The 19721-nt window shown below is 45.6% G+C and overlaps 1 protein-coding gene and 1 long non-coding RNA gene across 4 annotated transcripts; both read right to left on the reverse strand.

Annotated features, from left to right (window-relative positions):
• Positions 1-6027: 6027 nt before the first annotated feature.
• LOC113575000 lies at positions 6028-13867 on the reverse strand. Its single transcript, XR_004776507.1, has 5 exons — positions 13832-13867; positions 8977-9084; positions 8457-8645; positions 7900-8118; positions 6028-7386 (listed from the first exon to the last, which is right to left on the reverse strand). It is a non-coding gene; the product is annotated as an uncharacterized LOC113575000 (long non-coding RNA).
• Positions 13868-14191: 324 nt separating this feature from the next.
• On the reverse strand, positions 14192-19410 carry si:ch211-117c19.1 (myogenesis-regulating glycosidase). Of its 3 annotated transcripts, none has more exons than XM_027006294.2 (3): positions 19358-19410; positions 17291-17783; positions 14192-17018 (listed from the first exon to the last, which is right to left on the reverse strand). In XM_027006294.2, the coding sequence occupies exons 2-3, from the start codon at positions 17569-17571 to the stop codon at positions 15227-15229; spliced, it is 2073 nt and encodes a 690-aa protein (XP_026862095.2). In that variant the 5' UTR covers positions 17572-17783; positions 19358-19410; the 3' UTR covers positions 14192-15226. The 3 variants fall into 3 exon arrangements, with proteins under 3 accessions (XP_026862095.2, XP_026862096.2, XP_026862097.2); XM_027006295.2 differs by lacking the exon at positions 19358-19410 and adding an exon at positions 19168-19326; XM_027006296.2 differs by lacking the exon at positions 19358-19410 and adding an exon at positions 18331-18467.
• Positions 19411-19721: the final 311 nt, after the last annotated feature.

Raw genomic sequence — 19721 nt, forward strand, 5'->3', positions numbered from 1 at the left:
CAGTCTAGCAACACGGAATGTAGCTGCACAACTGATCTGAGCACAGCTGGTGGAGTTCAAGCCAGCCATACGACCGTCGACTTTGGTGACTCAGATGAGCATCTTTGGGAGAGACGTCAGCTGGACATTGCTGGCAGTAGATGATTTGGGAAATGCTCATATTCAGAATCATCCACATTATCCCACTTTTACCACGCCGCTTTCATTTTTGGAAACATCAGCCATCCTGAATTGCCTCAATAAAAATGTTTATTAAAAGAGGGTTTCATAAAGCGTTCTTGAAATGTATTTACGCTCAATCACAAAACTCGACCACCACCGTCAAATCCCACAATTCCTTGCTGTGGGAAATTCAACAAAACATCTTCAACAAAAGACATTTCTCAAACCAAGTGAACTGCTGGCTCCAGCTTTCTAGCTGTGCTTACAAAGCAGCTCCTGCTGGCTGAAACAATCCTGCAGAAAAGCAAACTTAAATCAAGCAGACATGTCTTGCCCTGCTGACATGCTTGGGATGTTTTGGGGATATTTTTTCCCTCGCTTGGTTCAACGTAGTTACTGGCAACAACAGCGAGTCTAAAATGTTTATTTTAAAAGATGAGTATCAGTTAGTGAAGACTGTCAACATTTACCGGAATGATGACTAAACAGAAGAACATGTTGAACTGGTTAGCCAGTTCCTTTATGTTTGATTCCCCATGCTTGGTTCACCCAGGCTAACTGACGTTCAATGCGATCTGACATTTAGCATGAAGAATCAGCTAGCGTACCGTTGGCTAGCCTATTACGTCACAACGGTCACATGGATGCCATTTGGGGGGGGGGGGGGGGGGGGAATCGTTTGGTTGAAATTTCGTGTTCATTGGAGGATCTACTGCAGCGTCAGAGCCAAGCAAAGCCGACCCCGCCCCCGCAGCGCTTCTCTTCTGGCAACAGACAAACGGTAAACGAAACAAAAAAACAGCAGCCATCTTCACAACTGCTGGTTGTCTACTGACAGATTCGGGGACTGACATGGCCCGACACACGTACTGGCAGATTCAGGAACCTTTATATTCTTTACATACTTATTCTTTATTTTCTTATTTTTTAAAAAAAAAGTAAAATCATACATCCTTCTTAGAAATAATCATCAAATCTTGTTACTATAAGAACGAAATCTTCTGATGAAACGTTTCTTCCACACCACACACCTAGCCTGGAAGCAGAGCTCTGCATACCAGGAATATTTGAAAGCAAACCACACACAGACAGCCCTTCCTGCCAGTACAGCAGTGGACCAATGACATCAGCTCCGCTTTGAGGTGAAAGATTTCTACAGGCAGTGCAATTACCAGCTGCAATCAATGGGGTAGTGTTGGATCACAGAACGCTACCCAGAATTACAAACGAGAGTTCATTTTACTGTTATTTACTGTTTGTACAATGGTTCTCTTTGTGTCTGGTTAGTTTTTCTATTTAAAAAAAACAAACAAACTCAAATCTCACTGTCAAAATCTAACAAAACAGAGACAACACAACGAAATTAAAAGTAGCCTGTGTGAAATTAAGATCAAGACTCAGAGCAAAGGAAAAAATTCAAGACTAAAGATTCAAATTAGGTATAAAGTAACAACCGCAGACTGAACATCCTTATGCAGGCTGCCCTGGACACGACAGCTCGTTTCAGTGCCCTACCACATTCATTTCCGTCTACCATGATACGCCAGTCTCATGTCTGCCAGCCTTGTCTTGGTGTGGAGACAAAAAAAAACAAAAAACAGACACTCCGCCCGCCGCCGCAGGTACGGTGAAGCTGCAGGTGACCCCAGACTCATGTCACGGGCAGTGGAGCGTGTTTGAAATGATGCCGTTCCACATGTGCGTGTGCACCCACGCCAAGCCCGCCATCTGGTGCATTCCTCTGATCCGGGCAGGCGCACCCGGCGTCGGGCGGAGGGCCCTGTCTCCAGCCCGACTCCCCCTCCCCACCAGGCTCCAGGGCAACCGTCGCACTTTCGATCAACCTTCACGCGGGCGGCAGAACCACCGGCTGCCGCTCACGCCACCTGCCAGGCCGTCCTCATAGGGACGTGAATTAGCATAGAGCCACCGGAAGGCAGTCAAGGGCGGTCAGGGTTCAGAGGAACGCTCAGGCACGGTCTGTTTGTTAGCAGGTGTATTTATCAGACGCAGTGTTTTCAGCATTCCGCCACAATGTTAGCTTGTCGCATCGAGCGTGCAAAAAGTACAATCAGACTTTTCACTTTCTGTGAGCCCTACATACATTAGCTTGTGCACTTTAACCATGTTAGATTTGAGCAATAACTGACAAAATCAAGGGCAAAGCCACGAACCAAGCCTTTTTTTGCACAGGGATCTTCGAATCTTCAGCTGCAAAAGCATTCAAATTTAATGCATGAGCATTCCTAAAACCAGCCATAAATAATGAATGCATTATGAGAGCCTGTGTCCTACTCACGCCGCCAAACATGAATACTACGAACAGTGAAGTTCCTGCTTGCTCTGAAATTCTTCCCTCTTCTGAAATGCTGTAGCATCTTCCGAATTGCTGTAGCAAAAACTGTCGACCTTGTGGGGTTTCCTCATGCGACGGTGTCGAGAGAATACAGAGAGTGATGCGATCGAGGAAAAACATCCCACGAAAGGCCCTGCTGTGAATGTAAACAACTTGTCAACGAAAGGGGGTCAGAGGAGAATGGAAAGAATCGCTATGACGAACAGGCGGTGCACAGTCAAGCAAATTGCAGCCAAATACAGAGCCGGTGCACCGACAAACCTTGGCATGGTTCCAACAGTAGATGACCAGTTCAAATCCCATTGCTGTCTAAGGCAAGACTCCAATGAGCAAAAGATTCCAATTATAGGATCACCCAGGAGTGGGAAAACACCAGCTGGTCAGATGAATCCAGATTTCTGTTGCACCATGCTGATGGGAGGGTCAGAATTTGGCACGAGTGGATCGATGAACCCATCCTCAGGTGTCGACAGTTCAGGCTGGTGTTGGTGGAGTAATGGCATGGGGAATGTCTTCTTGGCCCACTACGAGTCCTCTGACAGCTGCGGATGGATGTTTAATCATATAGAGCATCTGTGGGATGAGGTGGAGCTGTTTTGCTGTTTAGAGCATGTCAGTACCTCCATCTAATTTGTGGCAACTGCGAGAAGCTGTCGTGTCCACGTGGACCACGATGTCTGCTGAATGATTTCAACACTTTGTGAAATCTGTGTCACGATGAGCTGCTCCAGTTCTGAAGGCCAAAGGAGGTCCAACACACTTTTAGACGGTTGTCTAATAAAGTGGCCACTCAGTGTGTATTGCTTTTAGCGATGGACAGTTTTGTCCTGCATATGTTAAGCTGCTGTTCTGGTGTTTGTTGTTTATCCTACTGATATCTTCTAGTGCTTATGGGCATAGAAGGCATTGTGAGCTCCACCCAGTGTATATAGCTCAGTATTTTACTCTCTTTCTCTCTCTCCCTTTCTCTCTCTCTCACACACACACACACACACACACACACAAAGTAATGGTAGGTTTAATGATCTGACCGGACATCGGAAGCACAGGCTACTTTATTAATAAGCAATTTAGAGACTATAGTATCAAAGGTCTCACACAGCTTTCCTGTACAGAGCTATTAGGATCCCACCTAATCTGATCATAATCCCACCAGTGTCAAACCTTACAAGTGTGAAACTTACAAGTGTGAAATGCTGAAATTGAGATTTGTCTCAATTATTAGAATTCTACTGTTTGAACAAACCCATATGTGGTATTTTTATCATTGACCAAAAATCCTTGGCTTTTCCATAAAAGCTGTTTCAGATTCAGACCACAAATACATGAAACAGCCTAGACACGCAGCCTTTGCACTCCAAAGGCTTACTGAACACTTCAAAGGATGATACAGAGAGAGGCCCAACCCGAGCTTTTTCACTGTGTGTCCATCCACCCCGCGAAGACGCACTGAGGCAGAGGAAGATGAGTGACCTCTCAAGCTATGGAGTAAATTGGGTTTGATATACGCCCCTGACATTCCCTAAACTAATAAGCAGCCCTGGCCTGTCCTGTAATTACACTGATCCATGTGTCAGCCACGGGCCCCTAAACAGCAGCACAGACTGGAATCTGCTTAGCTCAATCACAAGTGCTCCCCCCCTCCCCCTCCCCCTCCCTCCTGAAATAAGGGCTTCTGCAGATGCTCAGTGCCAGCAATCCATCCAGATGGCCGGCGCCCAGTGTGGTCGGCACCTTATCGCGAGAGCAGGTTTCTTTTAACGCAGCGCACGGGAGTACTCCTCGCGCTTGCAAATACGCGCCTGTGTTCCGATCCGTCTACACACCCCGCCCAAGTCCTCCACCTTCTCTCTAATCCGCAGGGTCTGTAGGTTTTCTTCTAATCAGATGAACAGAAAGACATGAGGTTGCTGGAAAACTGTTACATGGGCTGAGTAAGACTGAGACGAGGCTCTGAGGCGCTGAGGCTCCAGCTGCCTCGCCTCTCCAGCCTTTTCCAAGTCACCAGAACACCAACACGCCGTTGGATGGGAGCTCATTGGCCCGACAGGCCGGGCTCAGCATGTGACGCGCCCCTCGGCCGCCAATGACCCTCCAGGCCTCCTCGCCGCAGATAATGAGCCACAGTCAATAAAACCACTGGCTCGAGGATCACACCACATCACACTATGCGACCTGCAATTTTACACCATGGCTTCCTAAAGCCCAATGCTCCACCCCAACAAAAAGAACGCTTGTCACGCTTTCTGTGCGCAAGTCTAACAAGAAGCAACGCTAACATGATGGAGTCCAGATGCAGGCAGAGAACGAGAATCCCAGCCACAACCCTCGCACCAAATATGGGCCCAGATGCTGCAGCACGGCACGCACTCACCCCCGGCCCCCATCCCCAAGGCCGGGGTGACCAGCCTCTCTGGCGAGGAACTAAACTTGTTATGATGCCATTTCTCCCATGCAATCAGCGCAAACCTATCAGTAACTGGCAGCAACTCCACATTGTAAGCGTGAACAGAAGGAGGGGGTGCAAATCAGGGCTGAGGAATTTTTTCTTGTCCCTACTTTGCCATTTGCAGAGTAACTCTGAAAAAATAGGTTAATACACAGTCAAAACAACAGATTTACACAGAAAACATGGGATTTTGTCAATACAGATTGGTCCTGTATTGCAAATAGTTGGCAGGATGAAGAACTGTCAAACTGTTAAAACACACGGTTCTTCTGGTTATGGATTTTCTGGGCTCTTCAAATGTGAATAATTAGAATATTACTAGCAATTTCAGAATGTCAAACACACAAAAAACATCCATCATATCATTCCTCAGAAGATAGAGTCAGTTTGTCCAAACTCAAACCACTTAGACTCAAGCTGCCAAAAACTGCTTCAAGATCTTGACGAGACTACAAATTCAAATTCAAAATCAAAGACAAACATGCGAAATTGGAGAGTTTTTCTCTGACGGAATGCAAAGCGTTTCTTACGCGCCGACGTCTCCCTCTCAGCCATAACCTCTGTCTGAGACTGAGGCAAGCTAACCAGGAATGCTTTGATCATAAACGACAATCCCGAAGCACTTGAAGACAGCGTCCCCGCCAGTGATAGCAACCGACCGGCTGGAACATGGCAGGCAAGCTTTCCGAGACTGGCTCACCCAGCCTCGCGTGACCCATCTTGTAACAATGTTTACGGTGCATTGTTCCACACGCAGCAGATGGGAGCCATAATTACTTCAATTACACGGCGGATTGTGAAAGCTCTGCTTGCCAGCGATTCAACCTGTTCAGCCTCAGTCAGGGAAGAAATGACTCTGAAGGCAAGTGGCAGGACTGAAGGTGGCCGTTAAAACCCACGTGGAACACAACCTGCAACATGGATACTGTTGGTCTTGGTGGACTTGGGGGGGGGGGGTGGGGGGGTGCTGAGGAAAATCACAGGCAGACAACTATTAAATCACTATCACTATCTGTGTTCTTATGGGCTCACAGTTTGATTTATTAAACACTGTACATTATGAGCACGTCAACACGTTTTAGTTTTTAAGGTGATGCCAAGAGCTTTAGAGCCTTGGGAGTATATAAACACACAGAACAATCGTTTATTTTGCAGCTGTGCCTCAGTTTAAATACGTCTGTCCAGTCTCCCTTCCTCCCGTAACAAGAATACAAAGCACCAAAACCCCCACAGGCATTAGAAAATCCAGCAACAAGAAACATGGCGTGTGGAACCCCAAGTAAACGCACACACTGAGCACCATATGCGCATCTTCAGGGCACGTTCAGACAAAGGCTCTCTCGCGCCTAGCGACAGCAGACACGAGCAGGTGTGCTCTCACCGGCACCGACGTCGGCACGCGATGCAACAGTGGAGCAGTGGAGCAGCCTTAGATCACCACCTCCTCATGTGCGACGGGCCTCTTCTCGCCGTGACAGGGAATGGAAGGTGGAAAATTAAAGACGTGCGAGCGGAAGTCTATCACGGGGATTCTCCAGAGCACGGCAAAATATCCCACGCCAAGACCATCCTTTCACGCTGACAGGAATACAAAACTCCCACTCCCCTACCCCCAGAGCATACAGATGACAGAGCACGTAATAACACCTTGCCTATTATTTAACGGGACTTTCTATCATTGTGGCATGTTATTATCTGCGGGGAAGAGAGATGGGCATTGTATCGGCCTACATTCAACAGGGATAATTGAGGATGATGGTGAAATACAGCAGTGGAAACAGATAGCAGATGATGAACAGATTCTAGATCAGTCAAGAGGACAAATCCCCCTCTCAGGGCTACACACTATTACAGGTTGTAGGAGATCCATCTGTGGTAATGGAGGTTATGAGGTTGTATTCTCTGACTCTAGATTTGTAGATCATAGGTGCCTGGCGCATCAATAAAATGAATGTGCTTCTGGCTGGGGGCCTGATGTTATTAGTACGCAGTAATGGCTGAGGGGAAGAATGAACGTAGGGTAGTGGAAAGGTTAAGAGAAACATATTGAAAGATGGTAATCCTCGTTTTGAAACTGGTGGGCTATTACGGCACATAGACGAGCTCGTCTTGTTTTAGGCTCAATGTGATTTGCCTGCGATGAAATGGTCTAGGTAATTCCATAATGCCAAATGTCCCAAGGAATATGCTTCAAGACCAATCTCGTCCCACTTCTCTTTGCCATAGTCAGGTGACGTGAGGGTAGTAGGATATTTACACCAAGCTCAGCCAGCAGTGCATGGTGCAGGGAGGCTGGCAGGCCTGGCTAGGCGGGGCTTCACCTTGCCATCTCACCTCCTCGCATCCCTCCACGACCAGGGCTGCCTCTGAGTGAGCCACAGCAATGGCGGCTTCAGAGGACTCGGAGCTCATCAGCGATCTGTGGACAGATGACATTTAATTAGCTCCTTTAATGGCCAGTAATAAAGACACTGGAGCTGTTTCCTCCGCGACGACCTTCCAGACTGCCTCTCCTGGTCAGGGGAAGAACCAGAAGGCAAAACGCGGGACGTGAACCCAACGGCGACCTGACTGTGAAACAGCAGATTGGGCCGATCTAGGAGTCGCTGTTTTCTTTTCTTTTTTTTGATCCCTCTCCTGACTGCTGTGCCTGTTTCTCCTGACCAGTGAACCTTCAGTGGGAAGTCGGGGCGCGGAGGGCATAACCAAATTAAATTACTTGGGAACAAAGTACCATAATCCCAGTGATTATTGGATCAGAGGCTCTGGTAACAGGCTCTTAGAGGTGGCAAGCTGAGCAGATTAACTGTGCCGCATCACCTTAACCTCTGCCACGCTGATCCTGGAGCTGCTCGGTAGCCCTAATGCTACCCAGGGTGAGCTGGCAAAGCATTGCTCTAGCTAATCTGAGAACAACTTTATATAGGCTTACCCTAAATCAGCAAAGAAGAAAAAGATTTGAGTAGTGTGAACTGATCTCAGATCTGGATCTAGAAGAAGCAGGGCCATGTTTTGGGTGGTGACATCAGATCTCAGATCCGGAAGCCAGAAGGAGCAGTGCTGAGGGGGTCTGTGAAGGCTGAGGGGGTGACACGGGGCAGGTGGGCCTGAGACAATTCAGCACAGCGGCAGCTGGCCGGGGTGTTTTCAACTAGACCAGAAAAAAAGAGATTTCAGTTTTCTGAGACTTTAAATCCAAGATTGTAGTTCTATCTGCTTCAGTTTTAGACTGAGCTCACTCTGTTCACTTCAAATAAGTACCTGAACTCTGTAACTTCTGGAGGAAGGAGGGAAAAAAGATAGAAAACAGGGGAAGAACTCTATTTCCATTCAGGTCCCTGCACCGCCGCAATAAATAAGCGCACCTTAATCTGTGGGTTAGCCGATCAAGGGCCTTCTCCGCATCCCGACTCCGGCAGCGCTGGGAGCTTAATCCCTCGGCCAACGCCATCACCTGTAAAATAGCCCAGACGCTTCCTCATCACTTACCGCTGCTCAGCACAGCTGTCACGCGGCGCCGGGATCAGATCCATGCGGGTTGCCAGTTAAGATGAAAGGCTCGAACACTTCAGCGTGCCGTGGTGACAAGCGGCGGATGCCGTGTACCTGAGCCTTGAGCAGATCGACCCTGCGCTGCTCAGACCTCTCCTCTTTCACCTTCTCCAAGAGCGGAACATACTGCGCATGGGTGCACATACAGAAATGCATTAGGGTTCAATATAGAAAACACAATCTTTATAACCCTCGCAGATACCGAATTGGCAGATTTTCGACAAGGAAGCGGTTAAGTTCCACCATTAGCTCTTCATACTGCTTTTTCATCTTGGCATTCTCCCTCTCAAGTTTCTGCAATAATGTTTACACTCGTGTGGATGTAAACTAACAAGTAGAGACACAACTACTGTCTGCTAAAGATCAGCACACCGTTGGGAGCATCATCAGGAGGCCCTGCATTATGCGTGCTTCGGTGTGTTCCCAGGGGAACGGAGGTGTGGAGGTGTAGCCGTACCTCCTCCATGGCTGAGTTCTGGCACGCGTTCCTAGACAGATTGTTGGGACCAGGACCAGTAGAACATCTCTTCAGGTCGCTGCTGCTCACCCCCCTCTGAAGTCCCACCTAGGAAGAAGCACAGAGAATAAGACCTGCAGGTAAAGATGGCAGACGGATCTGGGAACGGTGGTGCCACGCTTGTTCAGTACCCTCGCCGTCATTACATGGGAGTCTATGGAAATGCTTCAGACAGTAACAGTGTCGGGGTTTTAGTGCAAGCAAACGCAAGGAGAAATGACGCAAAGCTTCCGGTCTGCGAGATGTCTGCCCTACGTTTAGTCTACTCTGAGTAATACCGAAGGCGTGTGGATAAGCACGCATTAGCTTAGCAGACGCACGGGCTGTCAGCTTTGTGCCTTTCAGCGTGAGCTGAGCAGTAACAGGGAAACGTTAGGGTGAAAAACACCACACTTACACTTCACGCTTGATAAAGATTCTACATCCACAGCCTCAAGAAAGCAAGGACCGTTCAAAGCCGGCTGCTACGGCAACAGCTCTGACCTGTCTGTAACTTGAGAGCAAACCTCACATTACCTCTCCATTGGTTTTTAAATATGTCAACACTTGGCTGTTTGTTGTTGAGTTCACATCCTGTACTTTTTTGGCAAGTACTGCAATGCTTCCAATGGCAGAGAGAGAAAGAACAGAGCATGAGACGAAGAGAAAGATAAAAGAGAGAGAGGGAGAGACAGAAAACAAGACAGACAGAAAGAGAGGGGCCTCTGTAGATAGATATTAATGGTAATTTATGGGCAGAACATCCTGTGATGACTTCAGCCCCTTTTGACTTCAACCCCCCCCCCCCACTTTCCAGTGGATTAAAAAGCTCTTAGACCCGTTTACATCTGAACCACACTCGAGACACGGAGGAACACGAAAGAAAAGGAGAGCAAAGTTGAGCCCCACCCATTTTTTTTCTTTCTCTACCCATGCCAAATTCCGGCTGAACAGGAGGAAGAGAAAGGAGGTAAAGGAGTGAGATACAGAGCGCGAGAAACAGAGAGTGCATGCGGACTGTGACGAATGCTTCTCACGCTCACATCTGGCTGTGCCGGCGTGAGGTGTGGGAACAGGCAAGGCGTGCTAATCCGGATGGAGCCACGGTGTCGGGAGGGTTCGCGGGCTGCCAGAGAGGCCTTTCAGGCAGACGGCGAGGAGGGTCACAACCAGGTCCACAACTGGCCACAGCTGCCTATGTCTGCACCTGAGCTCCGGGGAGAGGTCCAGAGGAGCTGGGCGACATCCTTGTGCAGCTACAGCGTTCATCACATTCACACGTGACTGAGATACTGGAGACAGAACCGAAGCTAAAAGCTGAGGCAATTACAGACATTTGTTGCCAAAAGTCTCGATTTTTGCATGACTGTATAGCGGAGATTCACAGTGCCAACGAAGGGGCAGATATGCACCTTCTGTTGGGGGAAGCTCAGGTTTGCAAACACGTGTCTGTCAGGCATGACATAACTGTGGCGCAAGAGAGTTGGGATTCAGTCATATCCGTGGAATCTGACTGGCTAAGTGTGAAAACGGTGGAATTAAATGCCACCTGATCATATTCCAGTGCAAAAAAATAAAACTAAACAAAAAACAGATGAATGACAACACTAGAAACAAATGACACTGTGTGACCCATGTCATGAGTGCAAACCATGCATTCTATCGCGCTAGAACGGGGGATGACCCCAGGAAGCAATAAGACTGAGACCTACACGCAGGAGGTGTCAGACTGCTTTTCTGGCGAATGTCGGCGTCAACTGAGATGCACAGAGCAACCCCCCTCCCCCGACCCAATCAAAGCAGAGGACAGACAAAGCCCAATTAGCATATGACGGAATAGTGCCATCAAGGCAAACACACACAGACTAAATCCAGGAGTCTGCTAAGCAAGAACAAGACAAAGAAAGAGGAATAAAATGCAGACAAATGTAGCAAAACCTCTCTGGGCCCATAGTCTGCATATTAAGTATCAAATATGGTCAGAGATCATGCCATCTCTACCCACATAACTGTTTTCGTTAACGTATGCAGTGCAAAAGACTGATCCAAGATCAGTCTTTTTACAATGACAATGTACAGCCTGACCCTAGACGATTCTAGACTTTAAAACCAGAACATCAGAAGACGCTCACCAAGCGCCTGGCCGCCGGTTTGGTGAGTTGACATCACAGTTTGGCTGCTACTGGAAATCTGCCTGGCAGGAAATGAAAGGCGGCGCCTTCTGATCCCAGACCAGGAAGATCTGGGAAGCACGGGCTGTCCTCCTAGCTTTTTAAACGGCCATTCCCAATGACCGGCTTATCAGGCCACGCCAGCTGGTCCGGAGTTCTGCAGCTCTGAGCCCCTCGGCCCGTGCAGCTGGAGAAGAAAGCATAGGAAGATAGAGCCAACACCATGGTGTACAGGAGATGTTGGGTGGGCTTTGAGTTGTAATCACACACAGGATGTGCACTGGGCAATCAGCAAAAGATTCGGAACATGGCTCGATGACCTAATATTTCCGAGATGGACTGTTTGCGTCACGTCGGGCGCTGCGCAAGAACAATCGCCGATTTGTGTGCAAATAGGGCCGTGTTCTCAAGGAGCACACTTTTCACACCCAGATACAGAGCGAAGGAGATGAGAGCGAGAGAGAAAGTGAGAGGAAAAGGGAGGGAGAAACAGAGATGCGATCGATAAATGGATACATTAGACGATGCCCTGGGACGCACCGAGCATGCGTATGGGGACAGGACTCATCAGAGCAACTCTCCCTCCCCCTGCGTCTCTCGATGTCCTACGTGCAGTAGAGAGCTAAACAATCACTAAAGCCTAACGCACATCAAGCGATGCCATCTTTAGACACGGCATGGTGAGCTTGAAAGGGCAATCAGCCTTCGCATTCAGCCTGACCCCAGCGAACATTAAACGCTGCACTCAGCTTAACCCTCGTGCACAAAGCAGAGGGGCTTGGGGCCAGAGGGAGAGGGACCGAGTGAACCCTCCCCCCAGCAGTGAGAATACTGATCGGCGTGCCACGTCCAGCGTGCTTAATTAGCAGGCGGTTTCTGGTTACCCAGGCCAGGTCGTGACCTTCCCAGGCGGACTGCTGAGCCGGGTGGAGGTTGAAGCCTCGGCGTGCGGCCTTCGGTTCGGGAATGGGACCGCCTGTCATGCCTGAGAAACCAATGGATTCAGGTGACCAGACACTAAACGTATACTCGTACAGCCCAGCTGAAGGCAGCGGCAGTTCAGTGTCTTATTCTGCGACCTTTTTGTTTGTTTGTATCCACTTCGAGCTATCTAACTAATATGGAGGGCATGTGATGGGGATGTGTTCGGGAACAGAGTGGACTGGAAGGCCGCCTCGGCAGTTTGGACTGCCAGATGAGAGAGAGGTTTCTGGGCTGCTGCTTCAAAAGCCCATGATTTGGTGGAGGATAAGTGAGGAAAAATGGCGAGCAATTTTCTTTGTGCTCCATCTCAGTTATATGGCTCTTTAAAAAAAAACTGTTGTTATGAGTAACAGAGATAACCAACAACCACTAGAAGGAAATGGCAATTTGTCCACTATTTTTCCAATTTTGTTTTCAACTGCAGAAAAGGAGAAATCTACTTTCTAACACCTACAGCTCTTGGTCATCTATGACCACAGAGCAACATGAAGTAAAATGTGATGCCTTTTCTCCCTGCTTGTTAAGCCCCAACACCCCTGAAGACTTGGCTTGCATGTCTCAGTTACTCTCACTAACAGCACCACCTTGCAGTTGAATTATACATGGCTACAATCTTACAATACTCTAGACAATGCATTTAACAAGGCTGGGAAATCACATGATGACAATAGGGTTCCTGCTTTCCTGGAATGGCTCAGCAGCACCACCTAGTGGTAGTTGTTTTGAACTGCACCGCTTTGGATCTTTCTCCTTGCAGTCTGCGGTGATTCTTGCCAATGCTAGTGGACAGGTGGGTTGCTAGGCAAGTACCTCTGCAGACAGGTGCAACCCTGAACTAATTATTGCAGTAAGCTCTCCTAGCTTGCTCATGCCATGTGGATGCTATCGTAGAATGTGCAGAGTTGCTTGTACTCAGTCATGCTGAGAAACTGAGTCTGGATCTTCTCTGAGATGTGAATTTGTGAGTGCTAGGTCTCACCATTCAGCCAAAAATAGGGTTTCCACATCTTCACACTCACCCAAACATACACAACTTAACCTGCCGTCAGTCCTTGTGGATACGTGTTTCTTGGACCAGCTAACAGGCTTTGAGAGCAGATACTTAATAAAACATCTTAAACATATTTAACCCGTAGTGTGTCTAAAGGGTCACAGACCCACGTCTGCCTCAGTGGAAGCAGTCCTGCAACCTGCTTTCCCATACACAGAAGAACAAGTTCTCAAGAGCAACCAGATCATGTGTGATGCACCTATCCTTTTACCATTTTTGTGAGCAAGGGGAGAATCAATAAATTTTCACATAACAAATATACTAAAAACGTTTTTGTTTGGTGCAAAAATAAGTGAAAATCAAAAGGGAGTCCCCTTTGATGGGATAAAAACGGTTTCTCTTTACAATAAATTATGCCAAAACTCTGTACAAACAGTAGTTAGTATAAGTTACAGAGGACAGTTGGGAATATAGTTTATTCGACATTTACCACGTACGCTGGTGGGCTCCAAGATGTAGAAACAATACAAACTTATAAGACAGAACGTCAAGTAGCTAATAAACGCGAAAACAATCGTTTCTTCTCAGAAATGATTGAAACAGCTTATTTTTCTTTGGTATTAAACAATAACTAGGTGTTTGATACAATTTTAACTAGCTATCTACTTACTGTAGAGCTCTGTCTGTTGTTCCTGCTGCATCGCGTTGCTAACGAAAACTGCCGACTACTCGTGCGCTGTTATTTCAAAATAAAAGACACGGTAGTTATTCATGCCAACGTATGTGCTACGACAAAGCATTTTTTCCAGAAGATAAAACAAATGAAAGCATATTGTTAACCTTATATACATACTTTGTGCTACCTCATTACAACTATTCATAGCCGTTATTATAGTTTGCCCTGACTAGGACTCTCATGAATCAGGAAGATTCCTGTTTATGGCATAGCTCGACCACCGTTGAATACCCAAGACTCGCTAGGCATACATTCATCACCTATTAGATAAAAACCCAACTGAAAATGCAGGTATTTTCTCTTGTAAATGTATTTATTACAAATAAACAATAAATGGAATTTGTTAAAATTCTATAGCTTTTGTGTGAGGTATCTCATTATGACAACATTTTGACATCCTACAATTAAGAATCTGTAAAAACCAACAAGGCACCTTGGATTCCTCTTTACCATTTTACATTTAAAAGCCATTACAGTGCATTTGATTTTCTTGCTCTTTGGATAACCTGGACTAGGATGAAATTCATAGCATTAAAAAATCAACAACATATACAGAAACCAATGTGTGCATATTATTTCTCTTAGGCTTCTGGGCCACTTGAAGGGCAGTAAGAACAAAAAACAAACCTCACGGCTTTAGTTAAATATTAATTTTTTAGTTGAAATTGTTACAAAAGCAAGCAAACCAAAGATTAGATGCACAACAATGAAAAATGGTGCTCTAAAAATGACGTGATGAGTTTGGGAGGAATTATGAATTCAACAAAAATACTTGTTTACATAAGACAGAACAGTCCCTGACTGGCATACTGAATGTGTGCCATGATTGGGTTTCACAGTGAAAGGCATTTTGAGAATTACTACGTGAAGTGACAAGAAAAATATCACAATGTTCTCTGTGTCGTCATATTAATACGCTGCCAATATATAATATTACATCATATTTGTTTACTTCACCCAGTGTTAAGACTAGTGTTCACTTACGTACTCTGCAATGATGGGCAAATTTAACCTCCATTATATTTCCCATCTTCCTTATTTGCTTTGTTTGTTTTAACGAATTTCCCAATACTGTAGTATATTGTTTTAGGCAAAAGCCCACGCAGTCACAGTCCGATATTTCCATCTTTTTGAATGCCACTCTCCCACCTCCCAATTCCACTTCAAAGCCTATGCATAACAATACGTGACTGACACATTTCAGCATATCCATAAAGCAACAAGGCATACAGACATGAGGTAAAATTACACAAGGCGGCCTAATATTCAATGGACTGTTATAGGCAACGTATCTTTATTGTGGGTAAATACTTCCCTTCTATGATCACATCACGCTGACCTCACAAAGTAGGCAATCTCATCCAAGTCCACTGGGTAGTCAGTAAGATGCATGGGACCTTTGTCAAAATGTTCACTCTTGTAGCTCCTCCACTTGCCAGCAGGTAGGTAAATATCTCTCTCCTGTTTGCCTGGCTCGAGCACCGGGGCTACCATAAGCTCATCACCAATGAGGAATTGTGAGTCAATCTTGTAGGCAGCCTCATCATCTGTAGCAATCCACCAAAGAGGACGAATGATAGGATCGCCAGTGTTCAACACTTCCCCAGCGAGCTTAAGTACTCGAGGAGCCACCAGGGTCTCGTGAAGTGCTGTAAACTTCCTGGCGATCTCCACAACCTCATTGTTGTAGACCCATGGAGGTATTGAAAACTGCATAACTGGCATGAATGCCGACAGTTCCAGCCAGCGGATGTAGAGCTCCCGGTCCGGGAAACCCTTCTCTCCATCGGTGTAGTCTGGGTAAGCGTTCCCGCCTATCACGTCTGGGAGCACAAACTGGTAGCCAAGAATGCTAACGGTCAACACAGTAGGAATGATGGACTTGAGGCCCAGGTCGTAACCCCAAAGCGAGTTGCGGTCGGTGATCCGGAAAAAGCAGGAGATGTTCTGGGATTGGTACCCCGCGCGCAGTTCGGCACGGTCATTGAAGGGTATAGCCATCTCTGTGTAGCGACGCGTGAACATGCTAGGATCCTGAAGGGGCACGAAGGTGCTGAACTGCTGGGGCAAGTAGCTGGTCTCTCCTGCATCAAACTTGAAGGAGGCTATTCCATATTCATTCTTTAGATTACGAAGGTGCAAGGCATACCAGTCACGGGTTTCTGGGTTGGTAAAGTCCAGGATGCTGCCAATACCATTCCACCAGCGGATCAAGGCAGGTAATTCGCCACTAGGTTCTCGCACAAAAAGCCCTCTCTCCACTCCAGTGCCAAAGTTAGTGGAATTGTAGTTCACAAAAGGATGTGTCCACAGGGTGAATTTAAAACCATCATCCCCAAGTTTCTTAAACATGTGAGATGCATTGGGGAACTTGACTGGATCAAAATCAAACTCCCCATAGCCACTGGTATACTGATCATCTAGATCTAGGTGGCTCCAGTTGAAGCCATGGGTCTGGATTTCAGATGCATATGTCAGCAGCTTGTCCTGGTTCACTGCTGTCTTGAAAAAGGCCCAGGTGGACCAAATCGGCTGTCTAAAAGCGGCCTCAGAAGGCACTTTACTGGGCTTGTTAAAATATCGACGAACCATGTACTTATGTATGGAACCAACATCATGGCCAACGCAGACACGATAGCTCAACTCAGCACGAACAGGCCGTCCACAATCGGCCTTGTACGGGCTGTTTTCATACCGTGCCTGGAATCGCATCATCTTGCTGTTCTCATCCCAGCCAAGATGGAAAGGGACGGAGTCATTGATTTTGATAGCAGTCGCATTGGAAGACAGCCAATAACGCTCCAAGATGTTCCCAAAGACCCGTTGTTTTGAACCAACATCACCTGTGATGAAGGGCTCAGGTTCCTGGCTTCCATGAAAGACAATAGGCCAGTGCTGGGATCTGGTCTCTCCTCCGCCGTACCAGTGCGACCCGTGGTAGGCCATGGCATGCTCTACTGCACGGGAAGTTTCAAGCTCCTCCCAGCGCACACGATAGCACATCACGGTGTCCTTGGGTTTCACTGTCTCAATGAAGAAATTCAGGCTCCCTGCACTGGATCGGCTGCAGGTGAGAACTCTGCCTTCTTTTAAGCAAGAATCCAGATCAAGAGAGTCTGATCTGCAATTAAAGAAAATAATTTTTTTTAACGAATTACAGTCTGTAATAAAAATGCTGTACTGATATCTGATCAAAATGCAAATAATTTTTCTAAATCCACAATGGGTAACTTTGGTGAGCTCCAATACAAAATTGGCAAGCAAATTTATAAAAGATCTGAACTGACTAATCTGTAGAGGTCTTATCTGCAGAGATCTTAATTAACCAGCTAAGGTACATTAAGTGTCTGAATAGAGTATATATGTGCTATGGGGCCAAATGATGATGCGTACCTAAAAGTCATCTGGAAGATGACTGCTCCAGCTTGGTTGTGGATGACAAAGCCGTCTTTGTTGAGGTCTAACAGCTCGGTCTTCAGTAGATCTGCCTTGCGCAGTGAGGTGGAATAGTAGCTCCAGGCTGCCACAGCTGCGGTCACAAGCACCACCCCGAGCAAGGTTGCCACCATTAGCCTACGTCCATGCCGATCCACTCTCTTCTTCTTGGGAGGCGTGGATTCTCGCATGGCACTGAGCCCAACATCCCCGACGGTTGCCGAGACAATCTGATACATCTTTCCCAACTCCTAGAGTTGCTGCAAACTGTTTTTAATAAATGCTTTTCTTCACCTGCCAGAGCAGCCAACGCACAGGTGTGTACTGCACATGTGCGTTCCATTACCATCGGCAGCCGTAAAGAAAGACATTCTGCTAATTTCAGTGTTCCTGTGTCATTGTTCCTGTTCTTTGCTTCCTTTCAAATGTTCCTGTTTCACTCTGTACATTCCTGGAATAAGCAACAAAAGATTAAAATGAGAATAAATATATAATATTTGTTTCTATTAACAGTCTATTTATTACAACTCATTCTGGTCAACTTTAATGTAAATGTACTTTAATTACATTTAATTTAATGTAATTAATTTAATTAATTACAACAGTCAGGATTATATAAAAAGGTACTGACTTGTCTGAGTAATCCTAAATGCCAAAAGACAGACACAACCAGAATTTAAAAACAAATGAAGCCTCCACCCCATCTTAAAATACCCCTGACCCTGTCTGAAGCATTCGTTTGCAGATTATTTATGGTACCCATGACCCTGAGGAATGTATTGATCTTTACTATTGCAAACACAAGGTCATGAGGTGCATTCAACATACCCATATTGATTTTATAGCTGTCTGATGGCAAAATATACCACATAACCTGAATGATATCCTAGATTACATTTAAACATGTGGATTATAGTACATATGGATTTGCAAAAAAGATTAATGTTTAAGATTAAGATTAAAGTTGTAGCAGGAGCTAAACACCTTTACCAACGCACTTTCCAGGTACTTAGTATAGAAGAGATGCTGTCAGCAAGTTTCACAGGAAGTACACTTTTTCTTCAGAATGGTAATGTGAAAGTGTAGCACTAAAAAAAATACTGTTTACATAAACCCATGTCTCAGCATGTCTGTTATAATCAACAGTTTCGCATACTCCAATTTACAAACATTAGTAATTATAGACGATTTAATGGGTCCCAAGGCACTTGTACAGTTTAAAATCAGGTCAGAACACTTTAGAGAAATTTACACACAAGCAATAAAAATACATTGGGTTTAGAATTTCATAATAGATTGATAACGTTAAGATACAAGTAGACTAACTTTAGTTTATAAATTAATGAAAAAAACAGTAGGTTACTACTAGTTTCAAAATTTCTGATGTCTTGAACTCATGTAACAATTCTGAGACCATTAAAAGTAAACCATTCTAGAAAACTGTTATCTATAATTATCCAAAATAGACTACTCCACCTCAGCCCAAACCAATAGTTGTAGTTACTTAGGTTGGCTAATCTAGGTAGATAGACAGCTGGTCCACTACTTTGAACCTTTGGCCTCACAATACTGGTCTGAAGCGAGATACAGAGATACAGATAGATATATATATATATATATATATATATATATATATATATATATATATATATATATATATATATATTTATATATATATATAGATAGATAGATAGATAGATAGATAGATAGATAGATAGATAGATAGATAGATAGATAGATAGATAGATAAAGTTTACTTTCATGGTGGAACCACATTTAGCTAAACATTCACTGCTAAGAAACATTGTTTAGAGAGATGATAGCAGTGTAGTTACGTAAGCAAAGGTGCAGCAAACTCGTTAGCCCAGTTGTCTAACCGCTGTACGATAACAAGCCATGAAGCCTAGCTGAATTCATTCAGAAAAAAAAGAAAGAAATTATGACACGCTGAGAATTAAAAGATGAATAAGGACACAGTTACAGTGAAAGGTACTATAGTCTGTAAGTGTGAGGACAGCGACTTACTGTCGGAGTTTGTTTCCGGCTCGTTAGCCGAGTCTCGCGTCAGTGCAACGCTGAGAAGTTTCACGTGACAAAAAAAACGCAATTAAGGTTGCATTTTGGGAAACGTAGTACCTTACGACATCGGCCATCATATTTACGACATGACCTACAACAGTGAAATTATAAATATTTACTGTTCGTGTATTGATCAGAGTTATGCGTTTTACATTTAGCCTTTTTTTTTTAAACTGAACCAAGTACTTTCCAAGCTAAGAATATTCCAAGACCTTACAAAAACCCACTTCATGACAACTACACCCTTTGGCCATTAGATGGCAGCATCATGCCGGTTACTTTAATAAGTCAGTAATGTTCACGAAGGTTA

The sequence above is a fragment of the Electrophorus electricus genome, chromosome 9, assembly GCF_013358815.1.
Source record: "Electrophorus electricus isolate fEleEle1 chromosome 9, fEleEle1.pri, whole genome shotgun sequence".
NCBI classification, from domain to species: domain Eukaryota; kingdom Metazoa; phylum Chordata; class Actinopteri; order Gymnotiformes; family Gymnotidae; genus Electrophorus; species Electrophorus electricus.